Source organism: Trichechus manatus, unplaced genomic scaffold (assembly GCF_000243295.1).
Source record: "Trichechus manatus latirostris isolate Lorelei unplaced genomic scaffold, TriManLat1.0 scaffold00054, whole genome shotgun sequence".
NCBI classification, from domain to species: Eukaryota; Metazoa; Chordata; class Mammalia; order Sirenia; family Trichechidae; genus Trichechus; species Trichechus manatus.
This window is the reverse complement of record NW_004443990.1, coordinates 11,856,973-11,874,102: the sequence shown is the minus strand read 5'-3', so window position 1 is coordinate 11,874,102 and position 17,130 is coordinate 11,856,973. Positions and strand designations below refer to the sequence as shown.

The window sequence follows — 17,130 nt, the reverse complement described above, 5'->3', positions numbered from 1 at the left end:
CTAGGCTTAAAATGAGCCATCCCAGAGGCAGAAAGGGGGGACCTCACTACCACCAAGAAAGAAGAGATGGGAGTGGAGCATGTCCTTTGGACCTGGGGTCCCTGTGCTGAGAACCTGTTAGACCTAGGAGACAGAGAGCTGTAATATCAGAGACAGTGTAAGATGGTAAGAAGCAGTGTTAGAGAAGCGGCGGCAGCAGAACCAGGAGACCAGCACGAGATGGTGCAGTGGGTTTCCCAGCCCACAGAGTAGGGCAGTTACAGTGGGTGTGCTGACCCACGGAGCGAGCGAGCTGAGCACCTTCGAGCAGGAGGCTTCCTGGTGGAGTGGGGTGCCTCTGGGCACTTGTCGGCAGAGCTAGGCTTGCCAACCCACAGAGCTAGAGAGCCAAGCATCTTCAGACCAAGGTTTACTGGTTGAGTGGGGTGCCCCTGGGCACTTACTGGCTGAGCTAAAGAGCTTTATAACACTTGCCTGAGCAGGGCAGAGGCCAGGCTGAGGGGCCAAGGGGCTAGAAGGCCGAGGGCCAGAGAGAGGCTGCGGGCACAGCTGAAAAGAGGCCGTCCTGATTGAAGAACTGTATCCTGAGTCATCCCTGATCCAGCATTGTAACCTGTTACTTCCCTAATAAACCCCATAATTGTTAAGTATGGTCTGTGAGTTCTTTGTGGCCATTGCAACGAATTATTGAACCCAGCAGAGAAGTAGATAGTGCTGTGGGAAGGACAGCTGGTGTCAGAATTGGTAAAAAGGTTGGAAAGAGGAGGTATGTCTGACCTCCGCCTAATGGGAAGCAGTCTTAGGCTGTTGACCTTGATTCTCCTTCCCGCTTGTTAAGTTAGAGGTCAGACGCCTCCACCACACCATGTTTACAGAAGGAAAGGAGAGGTGAAAGGCAGAGAGCTCGCACTGACTGTACCAGTGAGTAGGTATTAGTGACCTGACCAAGGAGCATGCAGCTCTCTAGAGAAATCTCATGAAGTTCTCAGCCCCTTTCCCACAGCTGACATTTGATAACTCAGAAAAGGAACCCAGATGAGAGTCCACTTCAGACTGAGGCCAAAGGAAACACTGGGTGTCCATGCCCCAGAATAGGGCAAATGATAGTCATTTCCAATGCACTGTTGCTAAATTCCCCTGCAGCTAGAATTCTGGAAAGCCAATAGATATAACAGAGGCCTGGGTTCTCACCTCATCAAACAGCTACCGGTTACCAGCGCAATGCTAGGAATGCAAGGATGATCGCACACGGTGTGATTCCTGTGGCTAGCTCACAGTGTTGAGGGAAAGACAGACACAGGCGTGAGTCTCAGAGCAGTAAACAAGGCTGTACAGGTGTTAGTGCTGGGTGAGCTGAGGGAGGGATTTGCAGACTCCCTTGGGGAAGCTAGGCAAGTCTTTACAAAGGATGCCACACCTGAACTATTGCTGTGTGCCACTGAGTCGATTCCAACTTATAGCGATCCTATATGACAGAGTAGAACTTCCCCATAGGGTTTCCTAAGTTGTAATCTTTACAGGAGCAGATTGCCAGGTCTTTATGCCTGCTGAGCCTCTAGGTGGGTTCAAACTGCCAACCTTTTTGTTAGCAGCCTACCTCGCTTAACCACTGAGCCACCAGGGCTCCTTACACTTGAACTACTTGGCCCTAAATTGCCAGGCAGAGAGGAGGTGGGAATTGTCTGCAAAAAGATGGCAGGCCTGATTCCTAGGAGAGACTCTAGGTGTCCTTGACAAGGGTAAGTGTGTCTTAGGTGGACCTGGATAACCTGACCACATAATTGTGCTGGGTGGGCAGGGGTTGTCGTCTCAGGGTGCGAATGAGGTGGCTAAGTTGGGGCTGGAAAAGCAGGTGGGGAGACAGGCAGGGAGGGTACAGGGCATACAATAAAGAGCCTGGTGAACAGCATCCTGTAGGCCACGGGAAGTCATCAAAGCAGGGGAGAGCCAGGATCAGGTGGGTGTTTAAGGGGCCGGTTGGTGCCATTGGGAAGCTGCCCGTTAATTTGGATGAGTTAGGTTGAAGGCTTGAACCAGGGCTCAAGCAGAGGGGATGGAAAGGGAAGGCTGGATTTCAGAGGTCAGTAGGTAAGATTTTTGTGGGTGGGATGACGGGGACCGAGAGTCAAGCTTTACTCTGGGTGCCCGAGTGGATGGTGGAAACAGATGGTATTGACTGCGGTAAAGAACTCAAGACCAGGGGCAGGTTTTCGTGTGTGTGTCGGGGACATATGGAGGTGACAGAGGTCCTGAAAAGATGAGAAGTTGGATTTAGAATGTGGGACAGTCAGGTGGAGAACAAACCACTTCCTGCCTCTGGATCTCTCACCAGCGAACCCACAGAGTAAAACTGGAAGTCAGCAGACAGTGAGCAGAGTCGTCCGGCCGCATCCGGCCCCCGCGGGTTGGGTGGTGGGGTCCTCGGGGTGTGGCCGCCCCGCGCCCCGCCCCGCGCCCCTCCTCCGAGGACTGCTCCCGGCTTGAGTGGTCGCTCCACGTCTCTGCTCCGCACCGCAAGCAGCGCGTCGGCCGCTCGATCCCCTCCAGCTTCCTGGTAAGGCGGCTGGGGCGCCTTCCCCTTCCGTCCCCCCCGTCCCCCTCGCCCGCTTGTGCCGCGTCGGGTGGACCCCGTCTGCTGGCGCCCTCTCTTGCAGGTCCCTGCGCCGTGTCGGAGCCCCACTGGCTCTGCGCTCCCCCGGGACCCCTGCCGCGTCCCCTCCGCGCCTCTCGGGATCTGCACGGGAGCGGCAGCCTCCGGGCCGGGGCGGGCGGAAGCGGCCGAGAAGCCACGTGTCCCTTGGCGGCTGGCGGAGGGGCCGGCGCGCCCGGTGGCCGCGAGGTGGGCGAGGCGGGGCGGGTGGGCGCCCACCTGGGCTCTCCGGCGCAGAACCCGCGACTCGGATCGGGACCGGACGCGGTCCGTGCCTGCGCGGCTTCTGGGCCCTGACCGGACCTCTCTGCTTGCAGGACCATGGCCAACAGTGAGCGCACCTTCATCGCCATCAAACCGGACGGCGTGCAGCGCGGCCTGGTGGGCGACATCATCAAGCGCTTCGAGCAGAAGGGATTCCGCCTTGTGGCCATGAAGTTTGTTCAGGTAACCAGTCCCCTTCCCCGCTCTCAGTAGCTGTGTCCCGGGTGTTCCATCCTCTCCGCAGCGGTTTGTGCGCACGTCCTTTCCGAGCCGGAGTTCCCTTTGCTAATTTTGACCCCGCGGTTTCACCTCGGGGGCGTTCTGCGGCGGCGCTGCCTTTTCCGAGGCCCGGGTGACAGACGCCCTTGGGAAGGTTAAGAGGAGGGAACGTGACTCCTGCTCCTGAGCCTGGCTTCCTTCTAGTGAGTGCTTGCGTGGGCCCGCCACCCTGCCTGCCCGTCGCAGGGGGCAGCAGGGAGTGAAGAAAGCCTGAACCGCAGACCCCCTTTTCCTGGCCCACGTGGCCCACATATGCATAGGGTTGAGGCTTGGAATCCTTTTGTGCTTTAGCCTGAAAGTTCTAGATCATTGAGGTTTTGGGTAGGGTGTACCTCCTCTGCCCTTTCTTTACAGAATTCCTTTGGCATAGGGTAGTAAATTTTCCAGATTAAATTTGGTGCACAGATCTGGATCCTACATCGAAGGGATAAGTATCTAAATACTGAAATTTTCACCAGGCTGATCAGCAGAGGAGAATGTTTCAGTTAACGTCTGAAAATGTTTGTTTAAAAGGGCATTGCAAGTAGACCAGAGAAGTTTGATACCACTAAGACAGAGGTCCCCAGGCTGGGGAAAATTCCACTGCCTCGATCAGCTTGCTTGGCAGGCCCAGTAGCTTTATATTAAACTCCTGGTTCCTTTGCTTGACACAACTCGCAGCTTTACATTAAAATCCGGTTCCCCTCTCCTTAACTGCTGCCCCAAAACTAGAGGAAATTGGTGGAAACCAGTTTAGGCACCATGTTGACATTCAGGATAACCTTTTAGAGCCCATACATAGTGACTTCCCCGCCTCTGGGTGGAATTTAACTGCCATTTTCTGAACACTTGATGCATGAAGTTGTGTGTAAACCCCTTTGTGCCTGTGTAGTATTATAGAGTGTTGGTAATACAACTTGTATGAACTTCCTACTCGTAAACCCCTTAAAAGTAACCTTCCCCGTCACCCTCGCTGAGCAGTCTTGGTAGCAGCATTCCTGACTGTTCCTTTCCTTGTGCAGTGAAATAAAGGCACCTTTCCATTCTCCTACTTCGGTTTACTGGCTGAGACAAGTCGTGCTGAGCAGGACCTGGGGTTTCCACCTAGCAACATGACCTCTCTGGCATATTTCCTTTCTGTACTTCAATGACAGCCAGTATTTAACTCCCTAAATCTATCTAGATCCTCAAACCACTTACTTTTTAGGATTATAAAATCCATAACGTCATTCACATTATGAGGCTGTCTTTATGGTCTGCTAGAATAGCATCAGTCTCATGGTTTGGATGGGATTTTTTCATACACACCGTAAGAATGTGGACTAAAAATTTGTAACCAGACTTTTAGAGAACCTACCATGTTAGTAAGGGGTTCTGAGGATGGGAGGAGCAGTGTTTGAGCCTTTTTGGCTTATTTTCTAATTGGTACCTCGTCTTCAATGCCAGGCCTCCGAGGAACACTTGAAGCAGCATTACATTGATCTGAAAGACCGCCCGTTCTTCCCTGGGCTGGTGAAGTACATGAACTCCGGACCAGTTGTGGCCATGGTGAGTGCCTGTGGGGTATGAGCGGGAACCAAGGTATATAAGGGCTGATATGTGACTGGTTTGGCTCAGTGCCTGCTTGTTCTGTTGTCTTTTTAGACTTCTTTCCCACTTCCAAAGTCCATATTTTACAATTGGAGCTTTTTGGGGTTAGTTGTGAGTTGGAATTGACTCAACAGCAACGGGTTTGGCTTTAGTTAAGGATCCCTTGGTGCCGCAGTGGTTAAAGCGCTTGGCTGCTAATCAGAAGGTCTTCAGTTTTAACCCATCAGCTGCTCCATGGGAGAAAGATGTGGCAATCTGCTTCCTTAAAGATTTACAGCCTTGGGCACCCTGCAGGGCAGTTCTACTCTGTCCTATAGGGTCGACTTGACAGCCATGGGTTTGGTTGGGGGTTGGGGTTAGTTAACAGAGCAACTATGAGTTTGGGAGGAGAAAGAAAAGGAAATCAGACCTTAGCAAAATAAGCTAAGGATACTTGAAGTCGGAATTGACTCAATAGCAACTAACAAGGTCCTTAGTATCTCTTGGGGGGGTTGAAATCAAGAGTCTACAAAAAAAGTGCTGACTTGCTTCAGTGTTAAATTGCCTCAGTTGTTTGACAGGCATTTTAGACTAACATTTTCTGGATTAAAGAAATATTTTTTTAAAAATATTTTCTCATGAAAAATTCCAACAGTATATAAATACAGGAAGCAAAAGTTCTCTGTAATCCTGTTTCTTCTATTTCTTCTTGTGGCCTTAATGTCCAATTGGAAGCAAATAGTAGAGGGTATAAGGAGGCAGTGAAATTGTTTAAAATTTAGAGAAATTAAACCTTTTTGTTCCCTATGATTTTTTTTCTTCCTTCTGCTCTTTTCTGGAATACACTTTGCCCTTTGATGACAATCTTTCCTATCTCTTGCTCTGACAGTCTTCTGGAAAGCCCTTCCCACTGATGTCATTCTAGTCAGATCACTTTTCTACTCCATCACTATTTCTTCTCAGTGTTTGTGGCTGCGTAAGGATTCTTCAGTCTTCTTGTTTATGTCCATCTCTGCTAGACTGGGAAATCTCTAAGTTGGGCAGACTTTGTCCTCCGTGCACTAGCAATACACTCTCAATGGAGCTTTTTATATAAGCCCCTACTGTCTACTGTGGTTGACTAATGTGTCACTGATTGATCTAATTGATTTGATGTTGGTTAGGAGTAAATGTTTGTCCCTAGTGGTCCTGGATGGCAGATCTGATGCAATTCCTTTTCTCTACTGTCAAGGTCTGGGAGGGGCTGAATGTGGTGAAGACAGGTCGAGTGATGCTTGGGGAGACCAATCCAGCTGATTCTAAGCCAGGCACCATTCGTGGGGATTTCTGTATCCAAGTTGGCAGGTGAGTCCTGGGGGTGGGAGGGGATTGGATCACTTTTTATCCAAGCTGTTTAAATAGGGGTGTAAAAGCAAACATTTTTGGCACATCTCAATTTTAGAAAAATTTGTGATTAGGTGTTAATTATCATTGGATAAAGGCTTTCTCAAATAGCTACTTCCCTAGGCTACTTAAAATTTTAACCAAGACACTGGACAAGGTTGCTGTGTGTGGTGGATCCTGTGTGGCACAGCAGAAAGTTCCGGGTGCGGGGGAAAGGGTTCTAGCTTTGGCTCTGCCCTTTTTGGCTCTATGGATGTGTCACTTAACCTCTTGGTTCCTTCATCTATACAAAAAGGAGATAATGGCCCAGCTAACTGATGCAGTGGTTAAGTGTTTGGCTGCTAACCAAATGGTTGGGCAGTTGGAATTCACCAGCTGCTCCTTGGAAACCCTGCCAGGCAGTTCTACTCTGTTGTATAGGGACGCTGTGAGTCAGAATCGACTCTATGGCAATGGGTTTGGTATTTGGTTAACTTTAGACAGTTATGAGACTCAAATGGAATAAAATGTGAAAAGCACTTAAAGAGATTGTTGTTAATAAGCATGTACTTCCTGGTTGGGCTGTGTTAGTCAGTGTTGTACAGAAATCCAGTAGAAACGACCCTTGATAGTGAATACATCACATCTAGTTAGGGCTTTAGGCTGGGGTAGGTTTGGCTATTCCTACATTCTTCAAAATTTGAGAAGGAATATTTTTGGCATCAGCAGTCTTGGGGTACAGCTGCTGTTTTGAGGGGAAGACTTGGAAGCACAATAAAGTTGAACCAGGGATGTTTTTAAATCAAGCACTTAGTTTCATAGTTGCTTTTAAGAAGAAATACTTTGGGGGTTAATTTGTCTGCTGCTTGAAGCGTCAGTTTGGCTGAAAAGGTCTGCAGTGTCTGTCCCTTGTTTTACCCATTAAACAGACGTTTATACTTTAAAATATGGTTAACTAGTAACTTTTCTTTCTTAGGAACATCGTTCATGGCAGTGATTCAGTAAAAAGTGCTGAGAAAGAAATCAATCTGTGGTTTAAGCCAGAAGAACTGATTGACTACAAGCCTTGTGCCCATGACTGGGTCTATGAATGAGGTGGACAGAGCAGCAGTCTCCTCCCCTTTGACACTGCTTGATGTGCCCCTACACACAGCTCTGCATTCCACAGACTTGGAAGCAGTAGGATTCAGGATTCTTTTCTAAAGTACATTACCAATAAAGACTCGTAACTGGGTACCATCTCTTGTGCTTACTTGATACTGAGCTAAAAGAGGTGACTTGGTTCTCTGGCTATAGTAGTACTATGTAGAGCTAATTAATCCTGTTTTATCATGGAAGAATAGAGCCCTGGTGTACAGTGGGTAAGCACTCGGCTGCTAACCAAAAGGCTGACAGTTCGAACGAACTAGCTGCTCCATACAAGAAAGATGTGGCAGTTCCACTCTACTGGGTAGCTGCAAGTTGGAATCGACTGAACGGCAATGGGTTTGACTTTCTGAATGGTGGGAGACTGATCTGATGATATTCTCAGTGTCTTCATATACTTCAAGACAGAGAAAGTAAGCAGAGACTGCTGCAGAGGACAAGGGGTGTGCCAGTTGTTTATCTATGAAAACTAATAAGGAAATCTCAACCACTTCAGCTAACATGATAATGTTTATTTCTGTAGGAAGGATTTGTTGGCACTTAATAGAAAATATAGACTAATCAAGTGGTCCAGATTTACATCTATTTGTGCAAATTGGGAAATTTACTTACAAGGAAATGGAGGCCTAAAGACATCTATAAATGAGGATACCACCTACCATTATAAGGCAGAATGAAATGAAGTAACGTACATAGTTAACCTAGTGCCTGGCCTATAGCTGGTGGTCTAATATTCCTGCACTCCCACCCCCTTTCTTACTCTTCACTTGGAGGAGATGTTATGCCTATTTTTCCTGGGTTATAAGCTGTGTGTTTTTACTCCCTGCTTTTATGGTTAATTTTGTTGGGTTGGCAGAGTAATGCCAAATAGCAACTATCCATACAAATAGATAATATCACTATCATCTGGGGTGTGGCTTAAAAATTACACAAGTACATGAATGTATGAATAGTTTTCTGCTAAAATGGTGAAAGCTAAATGTCACTCCCAGATAAAAGATTTGGTACTCAATTTTTTATGTATATGGTTACACTAAATATAAGACAATGACACAAGAATTGACAACTTACTACAAAAAACAAGTCAGCATTTTAGTTTCAAGTCATCCATTGGCAAAAACTTTAACATTTCTAAATTATTTTTCAATTTCAAATTTAATTCGTGTATGTTTATGAATGCTATGTGCTTTCAACACAGTTAAGTAGTAATGAAGTTTGATTGTTAGATTCTGGGGATCTGCGATTTTAACGTGCTGCCACACTTTCTTATCCACACTGACTGAGGTCCTTGGATTAGCAGCAGCACAGTTAAGTACAGGCTTACTCTGTCAGGGCTGTTCAAAGAATTTAGGAGGTTGGCCTAGTATCCCCATTTTACAAGGGAGGAAACTGAGCCAAGTTACATAACTAGCAAGTGAAGGACCCTGGTTCTGGCCTGAGCAGCTCTGCTCTTTATATAGTTTCCTAAGTGACGCAAGGAAGTCCTGAGTTTGGAGGGTAAGCAAAGTCAAAACTGAAACAGTGACAGCTGAGGGGAAGGCCTTGGATATTACAATTTAATTTGGTGGAACGGAATGAGAAAGGAGACTATGGTGAGATGGAAAGTACCTGCTCCTGGAGTAAGGCTGGGTTTAGGACCTAATCCTATACAGCTGGGTGTGTGAAAGTGGACAATTCATTCAGAACCCTTTATATGCTCTTCATTAAAACTTAAGCTGCATTACTTTTACATTATCTGGTCATAATGTGGGCAAGCCCTATTTTGGCCTGCTCTTGGGGCATGGAATTCCTAACAGGCCAAAAAGGATACCCAAACTTCAGTAAAAAAGACTATAAAAAGGAAATGGTTTAACTGCTGTCCCTGTCTCACAAGGCTGGAAAAACAACACAGTGCTAGAAGAGTTGTTTTGGGGAAAACTCTTGTTAATCTCAGAACACGTTCTGGGCGTAAAGCATACCAGGAAACCAGTTTCCCAAGAGGCATGTAATAGTTTAAAGAAGAAAACATGTATCGAGGCTCAGGGGATATTAAATGAGAGCCAACCTGGGAATTACTAGTAGAGCAATTATGAGGAGTCCTGGTGGTGCAGTGGTTAAAGTGCTTGGCTGCTAACTGAAAGGTCTACAGTTCAAACCCACCAGCTGCTCCATGGGAGAAAGCTGTGGCAGTCTGATTCTGGAAAGATTTACAGCTTTGGAAACCCTATGGGGCAGCTCTACTGAGTCGGAACTGACTCGACTGCAATGGGTTTGGTTTTTTTGGTATATAGCAATTGTTCAGCCATCTATGATAGAAAGCAGAGTAGAAACTATTTTCTACTTTCGTTTTACTTGAAATGTGTTATATTTTTCTAAAGTGTGAAATTACAACCCCTGAAGAGACCCAATCCATCTCATGTACTATCTTACATGCCTAAAATTCTCTACAAATTTCTTTTGCAGTAAAAAGTAAATAATTTTCCAAAAAATCAGCTGGTGGTAAAGGAAGGTTTCTTTGCATTCACTTTTAATGTAGATAACAAGAGCTAGCTGGGATAATTTATCTACATCCTATGAACTTTGCTGTTGAGGTTAATGGAGTTTAAAAAAAAAAAAAGTATTTACAAATCAGCATGCCAACCCTGAAACATGATGTTCTAGCTAAGGTGATTTAATTTCCTCATAAATGGTCCACATTCACCTCTGCTTCTGCTGTTGTTGCCTTTTCCCTCTGGCCGCACCTTTCTGTGAAATCCCAGTTCAAATGCAACCTTGTCCACCATAACCATGACCCTGACTCATGGTGACGCCACATGTCAAGAGTAAAATTATACTCCATAGGGTACACTGAAAAATGGCTGATTTTTCACTAGTAGATCACTAAAGAGCCCTGGTGGCGTAATGGTTAAGAGCTCAGGCTGCTAACCAAAACGTCAGTAGTTTGAATCCACCAGCTGCTTCTTAGAAACCCTATGGGGCAGTTCTCCTCTGTTCAAGAGGGTCACTATAGTCAGAATTGACTTGATGGCAATAGTTCTTTTTTTTTAAGGTCACCAACCTTTCTTCCAAGGTACCTCTGGTTGGACTCGAACCTCCAACTCTTTGGTTAGCAGCTGAATGTGTTAACTGTCTGCACCACCCTAGGACTCCTCTTGTCTACAGGTCTACCTATGTTCTCTTCCTCCCTTGCCAGCTAGAAGTGAACTCTTCCTCTGCTAGACTACAAGACTATAAGATTAGGTGGAAAGCTGAATTTTGGGCAGCACTCCTGTGCTTGCTTTATGTTATCAGAGCACACGGAGGAAGCTGCTGATCTCACTTTCACAGGGTCTCTGGCTGCTTACAGAAGGCACTCAATATTTTGAATACCCCCCCCAAAAATTAAAGAATCGCTCAAATACAACTTAACTTTGACATTTTATTTTGTGTAAAAAAGGGCAAATTTAGTGAATTATTTTCATCTTGTACACAAAGTTATAATTTTAATGCTTTTCACATCCATGCTGAAAATTTGCAATTTGGTAAAAATGAAAGGAACATAAATTTCTCTGAAGGAATTTTTCACGCCATTATATACATTTCATGAGAAAGTTTTAAACACTTTCTCAGTGATCACAAGTTACCAAGAAAATAAAAGATTAAATTTGTACAGATAACTGATCTATATATCAAATACATACAGAAATGATGTAAAAACCTTATGCAGTTTACTTTGACCTCTGTCCTCAAAAGATGTGCCCAGGGACAGATGCTTTTCTTTTGTATAAATGACTGTGGCTTTATTTAAAATATGAAAATCAAAGGAAGAAACCCAGTTTAATCACAGTATTTTTAAAATCCCTCCCCAATATTAAAGGATCATTACCAAATATATAGCACCATAATACAAATATTGACGGGAGAGGGTATTCACATCACGCAAAATTAATAATAATAAAAACAAACAAACACTGAAAACCCGTGTTAGTATCCGTAGAATAAGAAGGTGATAACAGCTTTAGCTTTCCTCATACACGGCAAGGAAAAGGTTAAAGAGTTTAAACTACCAAAAGTCCCCAAATAATTCTAACAAGAAAAAAATAAAAACAAACCCAAGGTCAGCAGTACATTTTGAACTGTAAAAGAGAACAGGGGCCATTGAATTATACGATTTGAGTTATGGCTAAGACATAAATCTCCTCTGCATTAACTTACTTTCTGTTTATTAGCAGTAGGAGTTAGAGCCTGAAAAAATGAAGAGGGCTTCAGACTGTGTTTAGACTGTAGAAAGTCCTTACTAACTTTTAACTGCTGGTCACGGGATCAAGACAAGAAACACTTCTTGAGTGGGTACGAAATTCTAAAACACTCAGCCTGGTTTTGCTGTAGAATTGGAAGCTTATATAACCTGGCTACAAATGAGCATTTCACAGAACTAATCACCAGGACTGACTGGCTCCAAATCATACCCCTCTTGGTTTATTCAGTGCCCCCTAGAGCCCTTAACCCCAAGGCGTTGGTAGGGTTAGCCATACAATTGGCTTCTTGTGCCCGTATCATGGAACCAGAGTCCTGGGTTTAATTCACTGAGCCTGAGAATAAAGATTGCTGTAACCCTTGCTTTGGAGGTCTTCTAGGCTTTAAGTTTATGGGAAGATTCTTAAAAGTTAAAGATTTGGGAAGTGTGAGGATGTCACATTTACAGTAGGTCCCTCTCAGCAATGTTGTTTAAATATCCAGTAATCGAACAGCTGAATTCACATACATTTGACACGAGAATCAACTTGCGCTGATATGATCTGCATTTATGCCCCCTAAAGTCAGTATTAAGAAATGTTGACATGCAATTCCATACATTCTTACACTATAAAGTAACAAATTTTACTTCCAGTAGCAACTACAAAACCTTATGTTATTAACCCCTCTTGCATAGAATGAGGTAAACCTGTGTGTATTACCAATGCTATTATACCCAAAAGTAGAGCAATATTTTAGAAAATAAATTGCTGGTTTTTTAACTTCTATGCATTTTAAAATTCAAACAAAAATCTTACCTAAAATGGTCTCCTGGGGCTTTCCATTAACATTTTTTTAAAGCATTCCATAGACTGAAGGACTGTAGAGGTTAATCATTTTGATTAATTTCTAATTAGCCCTACCTATATTCCAGAGAAGATGGTCAATATTACCACTCTGAAGAGGCCAGGCTAAGACCCAGAAGCACTTCTAGAACAGATGCAATTAATTCCTGAGAGTTTAGTTTATGAACCTCACTGGTAAACGCTAGAGCTCTCTTATTCAGTCACAGCTCAGTAGAAAGTCAGAAGATGCAGAGAGCAAACCTTTCACCAATTTACCCTTGTGTATCCTTTTTTGAAGGAAGCTATATGAATTTTTAAATAGGGAACGTTTAAAACAGTCCAAATCAGCTATTCTTTTTTAAATTCTGAATACAGTTTAAGACAGTTTCTATTATATATATGGACTTTTAAGAAAATTAAATTCTTTTTCAAATTGGTTTTCTAACAAAATCCAGGATAAAGCAGAGCTGGAATGATCTTGAAATCTAAACTTATTTTGGCCTTAAACAGCTTTTAGTTTGATTTTCCTGGTAATACAGAATATCTGTTTTGGGGTGTGGTTATACCAAGTATTATCACACAGATAGGGAAAAATGGCAGAGAACTGATCAGAATCCCTTATGGGGAGTATATTTCAGTAAGAAAAATAAAATAAACTTTCGACAATATTGCATTTTCCCCAACCCCTCAACATGTAGACTGAGATACTGTATATTTTATCAACCATTCCAGTTTAACACTTTAGTGTTAGGATAATTTTAATCTTTTTTTTTTTTTTTTTTTTAATTAAAAGAGAACATATAAAAGTATCAAGAGTTCTTCCAGTTCCATACAGAACTCCAAATAATTTTTCACAGGATGAAAAAAATTTTTGTACAAACATTTAAAACGGGCTGCAATAAAATGCTAATAAGCAGAATTAATTACCCCTTCCATGATCTATGTGGTGATGAACCCACCATGAGGGGTTCAGTTGCATATTTCTGCAGCAAAGGAAGCTGGAGATGTGACTGGCCTAACTTCTAATATCCCAAAATCTCCCAACAGGTACCAAAAAGGTTCATTTGTAACAACAGTTCATTTGCATTTACACCTATATCCTTCTTAATTCATTTCCTTCAATCCTGCTACCTAAACTTTAGTCTTACCAAAAAATTAGAATTTCAGTTCTTGTTAACAATGCACATAAATCCAAACTTGGAAAATATTACAAAATTCTTTCAAAAGCTTCAAATACAACACAAAAATTGTCCATCTTTATAAATTGAAAAATTTCCCCCCAGACTAAAATAGTTTCCCCACCCACCTGAAAAATCTGGAACTGAAATTTTCTATGTTTAGCAAAATGTCCCAGTAGAACAGCTCTGCTGTACAACTGGACTGATGATAAATCAGTCCCGTGTAAAATGCCTCCCCTCCTGCCCTCGGTTTCTGAGCTGCCTCATGGCTCTTGTTTGATGTAGAAGTTGGCAGAGCCATTGCTTTCCTGATCAGATGCTCCTTGGAGAAAATTATAATCCTCTCCATCTAGCAACTCCTCCTTCAGCTGCAGTGTAGTCACTGTATGAAAGACAGATAAAAACGCAGAGTGTCATTAAGCCTTTCTGGAATATTCAGAGTGCCTTTTATCTTCATGTTCCACTAGCTTTATCATTAATAAGACTTTAGTAAGTCTTAATAAGCCTTAATAATAATAATACTAAGTCTTAATACAACTTCAAAAACTCTTTAAAATTAAAACTCTGAAGCATAAGCATTCAATCGATTTTAGTTTTCAAAGTGTATTAACAGCTAATTAAGGTATGTTCTAAAAAAGGAACAATACTGCATATTATTCACTGGACATTTTCAATAGAATGCTCAAAATAATAGAGCTTACTAATTTGACTACATTAATTAGAATTTTTCTCATGATTAAGTATTCACTTTTCTGTCAATGTCTAGTACAATGACATACTTCTTACACGGTTCTGAACGACAATATTAAGTAGCAACCCAATAAATATGACTTTAATATAATCTTATTATTCCCAAGGAGTAACTTTATTAAAGAGTCCCTGCAGGAAAATATGAGTACTAAAAACTAAAATCAAGGAAAAGCTGAGTAATCATTTTAGTTAAAAAAAAAAAAAAATTGTTCATACCAGCAATATGAGAATCATTGGTGCAAAACTGTTAACATTACCAATGGGATCACTTAGCAGTCTGCCTGTCTGAGTTCTTATCTGATGATTTGCTTTTCAATTAAACAGCATAGGCAGTCCTCGATTTACCAATAGGTCAGGTTTTTATTTCTATGGAAAACAGTTTTTCGGTTTTCAATCGTTTAAGCGGGTTTAGGCTCTGGATAGCCACAGAGGTCTACTCGATCTACAATGTAGCTGTTATGCTAGTTAGAATGTATAGTGACAGCAGGGCTCTTACGGTACATGGGCAAGGATGAAGAGAAGAGAAAGAAAATTTCTTCTACCTTTTCATGGGCCCAGCCTTGGTCCTAGGCAAAAATTTCAGGCTAAGGTTAACTATGAAATTTTCCTATTACCTTTTATAAACCCCTCTTTATGTGTTACTGCTCCTCAACACCATTACCCAGTAGTTTTAGATTGTTCAAAATCATTCCCCTGAAGCCTACTTTATCTCCTACAGAGCTCCTCCCTTCAAAAAATTACTTCTCTACTTTGCTCTAATAAATATGCTCATTCCCTCTTCTGTGCAGCTGAGCTCAGCTAGGTGTTAAGGACTAGCCTCAATAACTACTGATCTCTCGTAGATGCTCAGGTTTAAAAAAAATTACTGTTTAATCAAAATGGAACTGGTAAAGTTTCAAATAATTTAAAAAAAGGTGAGCTAGTCCTGTGTGCTAACAGTCATTGGAATCTAGTCCCACAGCAAACATTGTGAACTTCTTCTTCCAACTTCTTCAGCACACATAGGTCCGCTAATCAGAGGTCACAAACTGTGCTCCTCCAGACCCTTGCCTGTACCCTATGGTTCTTAAGTTTGAATAAAATATTCTGAAACAAGACATTTCATATAAAAATCTGAAAAGTACAGAGGCGTTGGCAACATGAGACTAACACTCTTGAGTGGCTATGATTAGCCTGAGATCTCCATCTTACCCAGTGCTCACCACAGCAACAACGTGGGAGTCACACTCACACTGGCCAGCCTCACTCACTGAGGCTACCTGCCTGGTCCCTGCAGGCACCTGGCTCCAAATAAAGGCTCAAAATTGTTTTTTTTCCCCCTTCCATTATGGATCCTTTTAGTACAACTGAGATGAGAGAATGCATATATATGGAATGTAAACTGGGAACTGCTCATACTGGGAAAAAAATCAATTTATAAGGAGAATTAGCACTCAAGAGTATTTAGATGAGTCGTAAGCCAATTAAGTTTTTCATGAAGAAATAACTGTCATCATGTGGAACAATATTCAAATGACTGTAGTTTTAATGTCAAACAGTATAGTCACAGAAAAATACTTTGTCTTTAATTATAAAAAATTAGTTTAAAAAATAATGTTCCTTGGCATCTTATTTACTTTACTATTTAAGGAATCATCTTTGAAAAGGTGCAAATTTATTTTATTTTACTTTGGTACTTGTTGTGAAAAATTTAATAGCCCAAAGACTGAAAAGTGAATACATTATATGCCTACATTAAAAACAGCAAAGTGACTCTCAAATCAGATTGTTGAAACTAAAGCCAACAAGACCATGCAGTTCCTCCTTTCTTTAAAAAGCTACTTAATATAAATAAACTGCTTTCATGGAGAATAAAATGTATGACACTTATCCTTCAAATCTAACCAACATGCATTAATAAAGTGTTTGGGACACTGTAATGATGCCATGAAAATAAACACAAGAAAAACAAAACAAAACACAAGTTTCATTAAAGGTGCAGTACCCACAATAAAAGGTTGATTAAAACGTATCTTGTTATATGATGACCAGATGACTAAATGAATGAAAAAGAATTACCGTGCTTCAAGATCTGAACACGTTGCATTCAAACCAATGTTTTTTTAAAACTCAAATGTAAGTTTGAGATTCTAAAGCACACTCTGAAGCTATATGCATTTACTGCTAACAACAAATCTCTGGATTATGCTTCTACTCATGTTGAAACATGGAAGTAATGTGCTTAAAATAAAGTCACTCAAGATACAGGTGAAACATTCACTCAGATGTGGTATGTTTTAATGTGAATTTTCATTGTCTTCATGGAACCTAAAATAAAGCCTGTCTGGTATCTCCACACTAATCACTTCTCCTTTCCAAGTCTAATTACCAGTGAATGACAGATTAGACAGAATAGGTTCTGTGGCTGAATGTCACTTTCTATACATATACATTTTCTTAGCTCCCCTTTTCAAAGGGAGGCACTTTGACTCTAATCACGAATACTTCAGGAGATAAATCAACCAAAATCATATTTTCCCAGCTAGAAAGCCCAGAAATAATAAACTCTAAACAACTAAGCAAAGCGTAGCTTTCGGATAGCTAAGGTAGCAATGTAGTCTCCACGTAGTTTCCCCAAAATGAGATCACATCAAGTCCTACAAATGTGCCCCTAGCTCCAAAGACACTACAGACAATGGAGGAAGAAAGAAGCCCGCTTAGGAGGCCACACGATTTCCATTCAGTACATTTACTTAGTTCTTGGGTTTTGCCGATCCCAGAAGCCAACTTTTGTTTCCCGTGACGATCAGTAACCTCTCACAAAATGCAACACGTATCTCCAAAATCAGTCTAATGCTTAAAGAAAATAACATCCAAAATCCAACAAAAATTCAAATACATTCAGGGCCCACATTAACCACAGTTGATTACTTAA

At 42.3% G+C, this 17,130-nt stretch overlaps 2 protein-coding genes across 11 annotated transcripts in view; one reads left to right on the top strand and one right to left on the bottom strand.

The window, feature by feature from the left end:
- Positions 1 to 2,403: 2,403 nt before the first annotated feature.
- LOC105755966 (nucleoside diphosphate kinase B) lies at positions 2,404 to 7,337 on the top strand. 2 transcript variants are annotated; one of them, XM_023732751.1, is made up of 6 exons: positions 2,421 to 2,554; positions 2,655 to 2,839; positions 2,968 to 3,097; positions 4,619 to 4,720; positions 5,973 to 6,085; positions 7,080 to 7,337. In XM_023732751.1, the coding sequence occupies exons 3-6, from the start codon at positions 2,972 to 2,974 to the stop codon at positions 7,195 to 7,197; spliced, it is 459 nt and encodes a 152-aa protein (XP_023588519.1). In that variant the 5' UTR covers positions 2,421 to 2,554; positions 2,655 to 2,839; positions 2,968 to 2,971; the 3' UTR covers positions 7,198 to 7,337. The 2 variants fall into 2 exon arrangements, with proteins under 2 accessions (XP_004377972.1, XP_023588519.1); XM_004377915.2 differs by lacking the exon at positions 2,655 to 2,839 and having other exon boundaries at positions 2,404 to 2,554.
- Positions 7,338 to 10,634: 3,297 nt separating this feature from the next.
- MBTD1 (mbt domain containing 1) overlaps positions 10,635 to 17,130 on the bottom strand; it is an 81,424-nt gene continuing 74,928 nt past the window's right edge. For all 9 annotated transcript variants that reach the window (XM_023732746.1, XM_023732747.1, XM_023732749.1 and 6 more), the window contains one exon: positions 10,635 to 13,848. In XM_023732746.1, the coding sequence (XP_023588514.1) occupies positions 13,730 to 13,848 (119 nt within the window). In that variant the 3' untranslated portion in view covers positions 10,635 to 13,729. The remainder of the gene's footprint in view (positions 13,849 to 17,130) is intronic.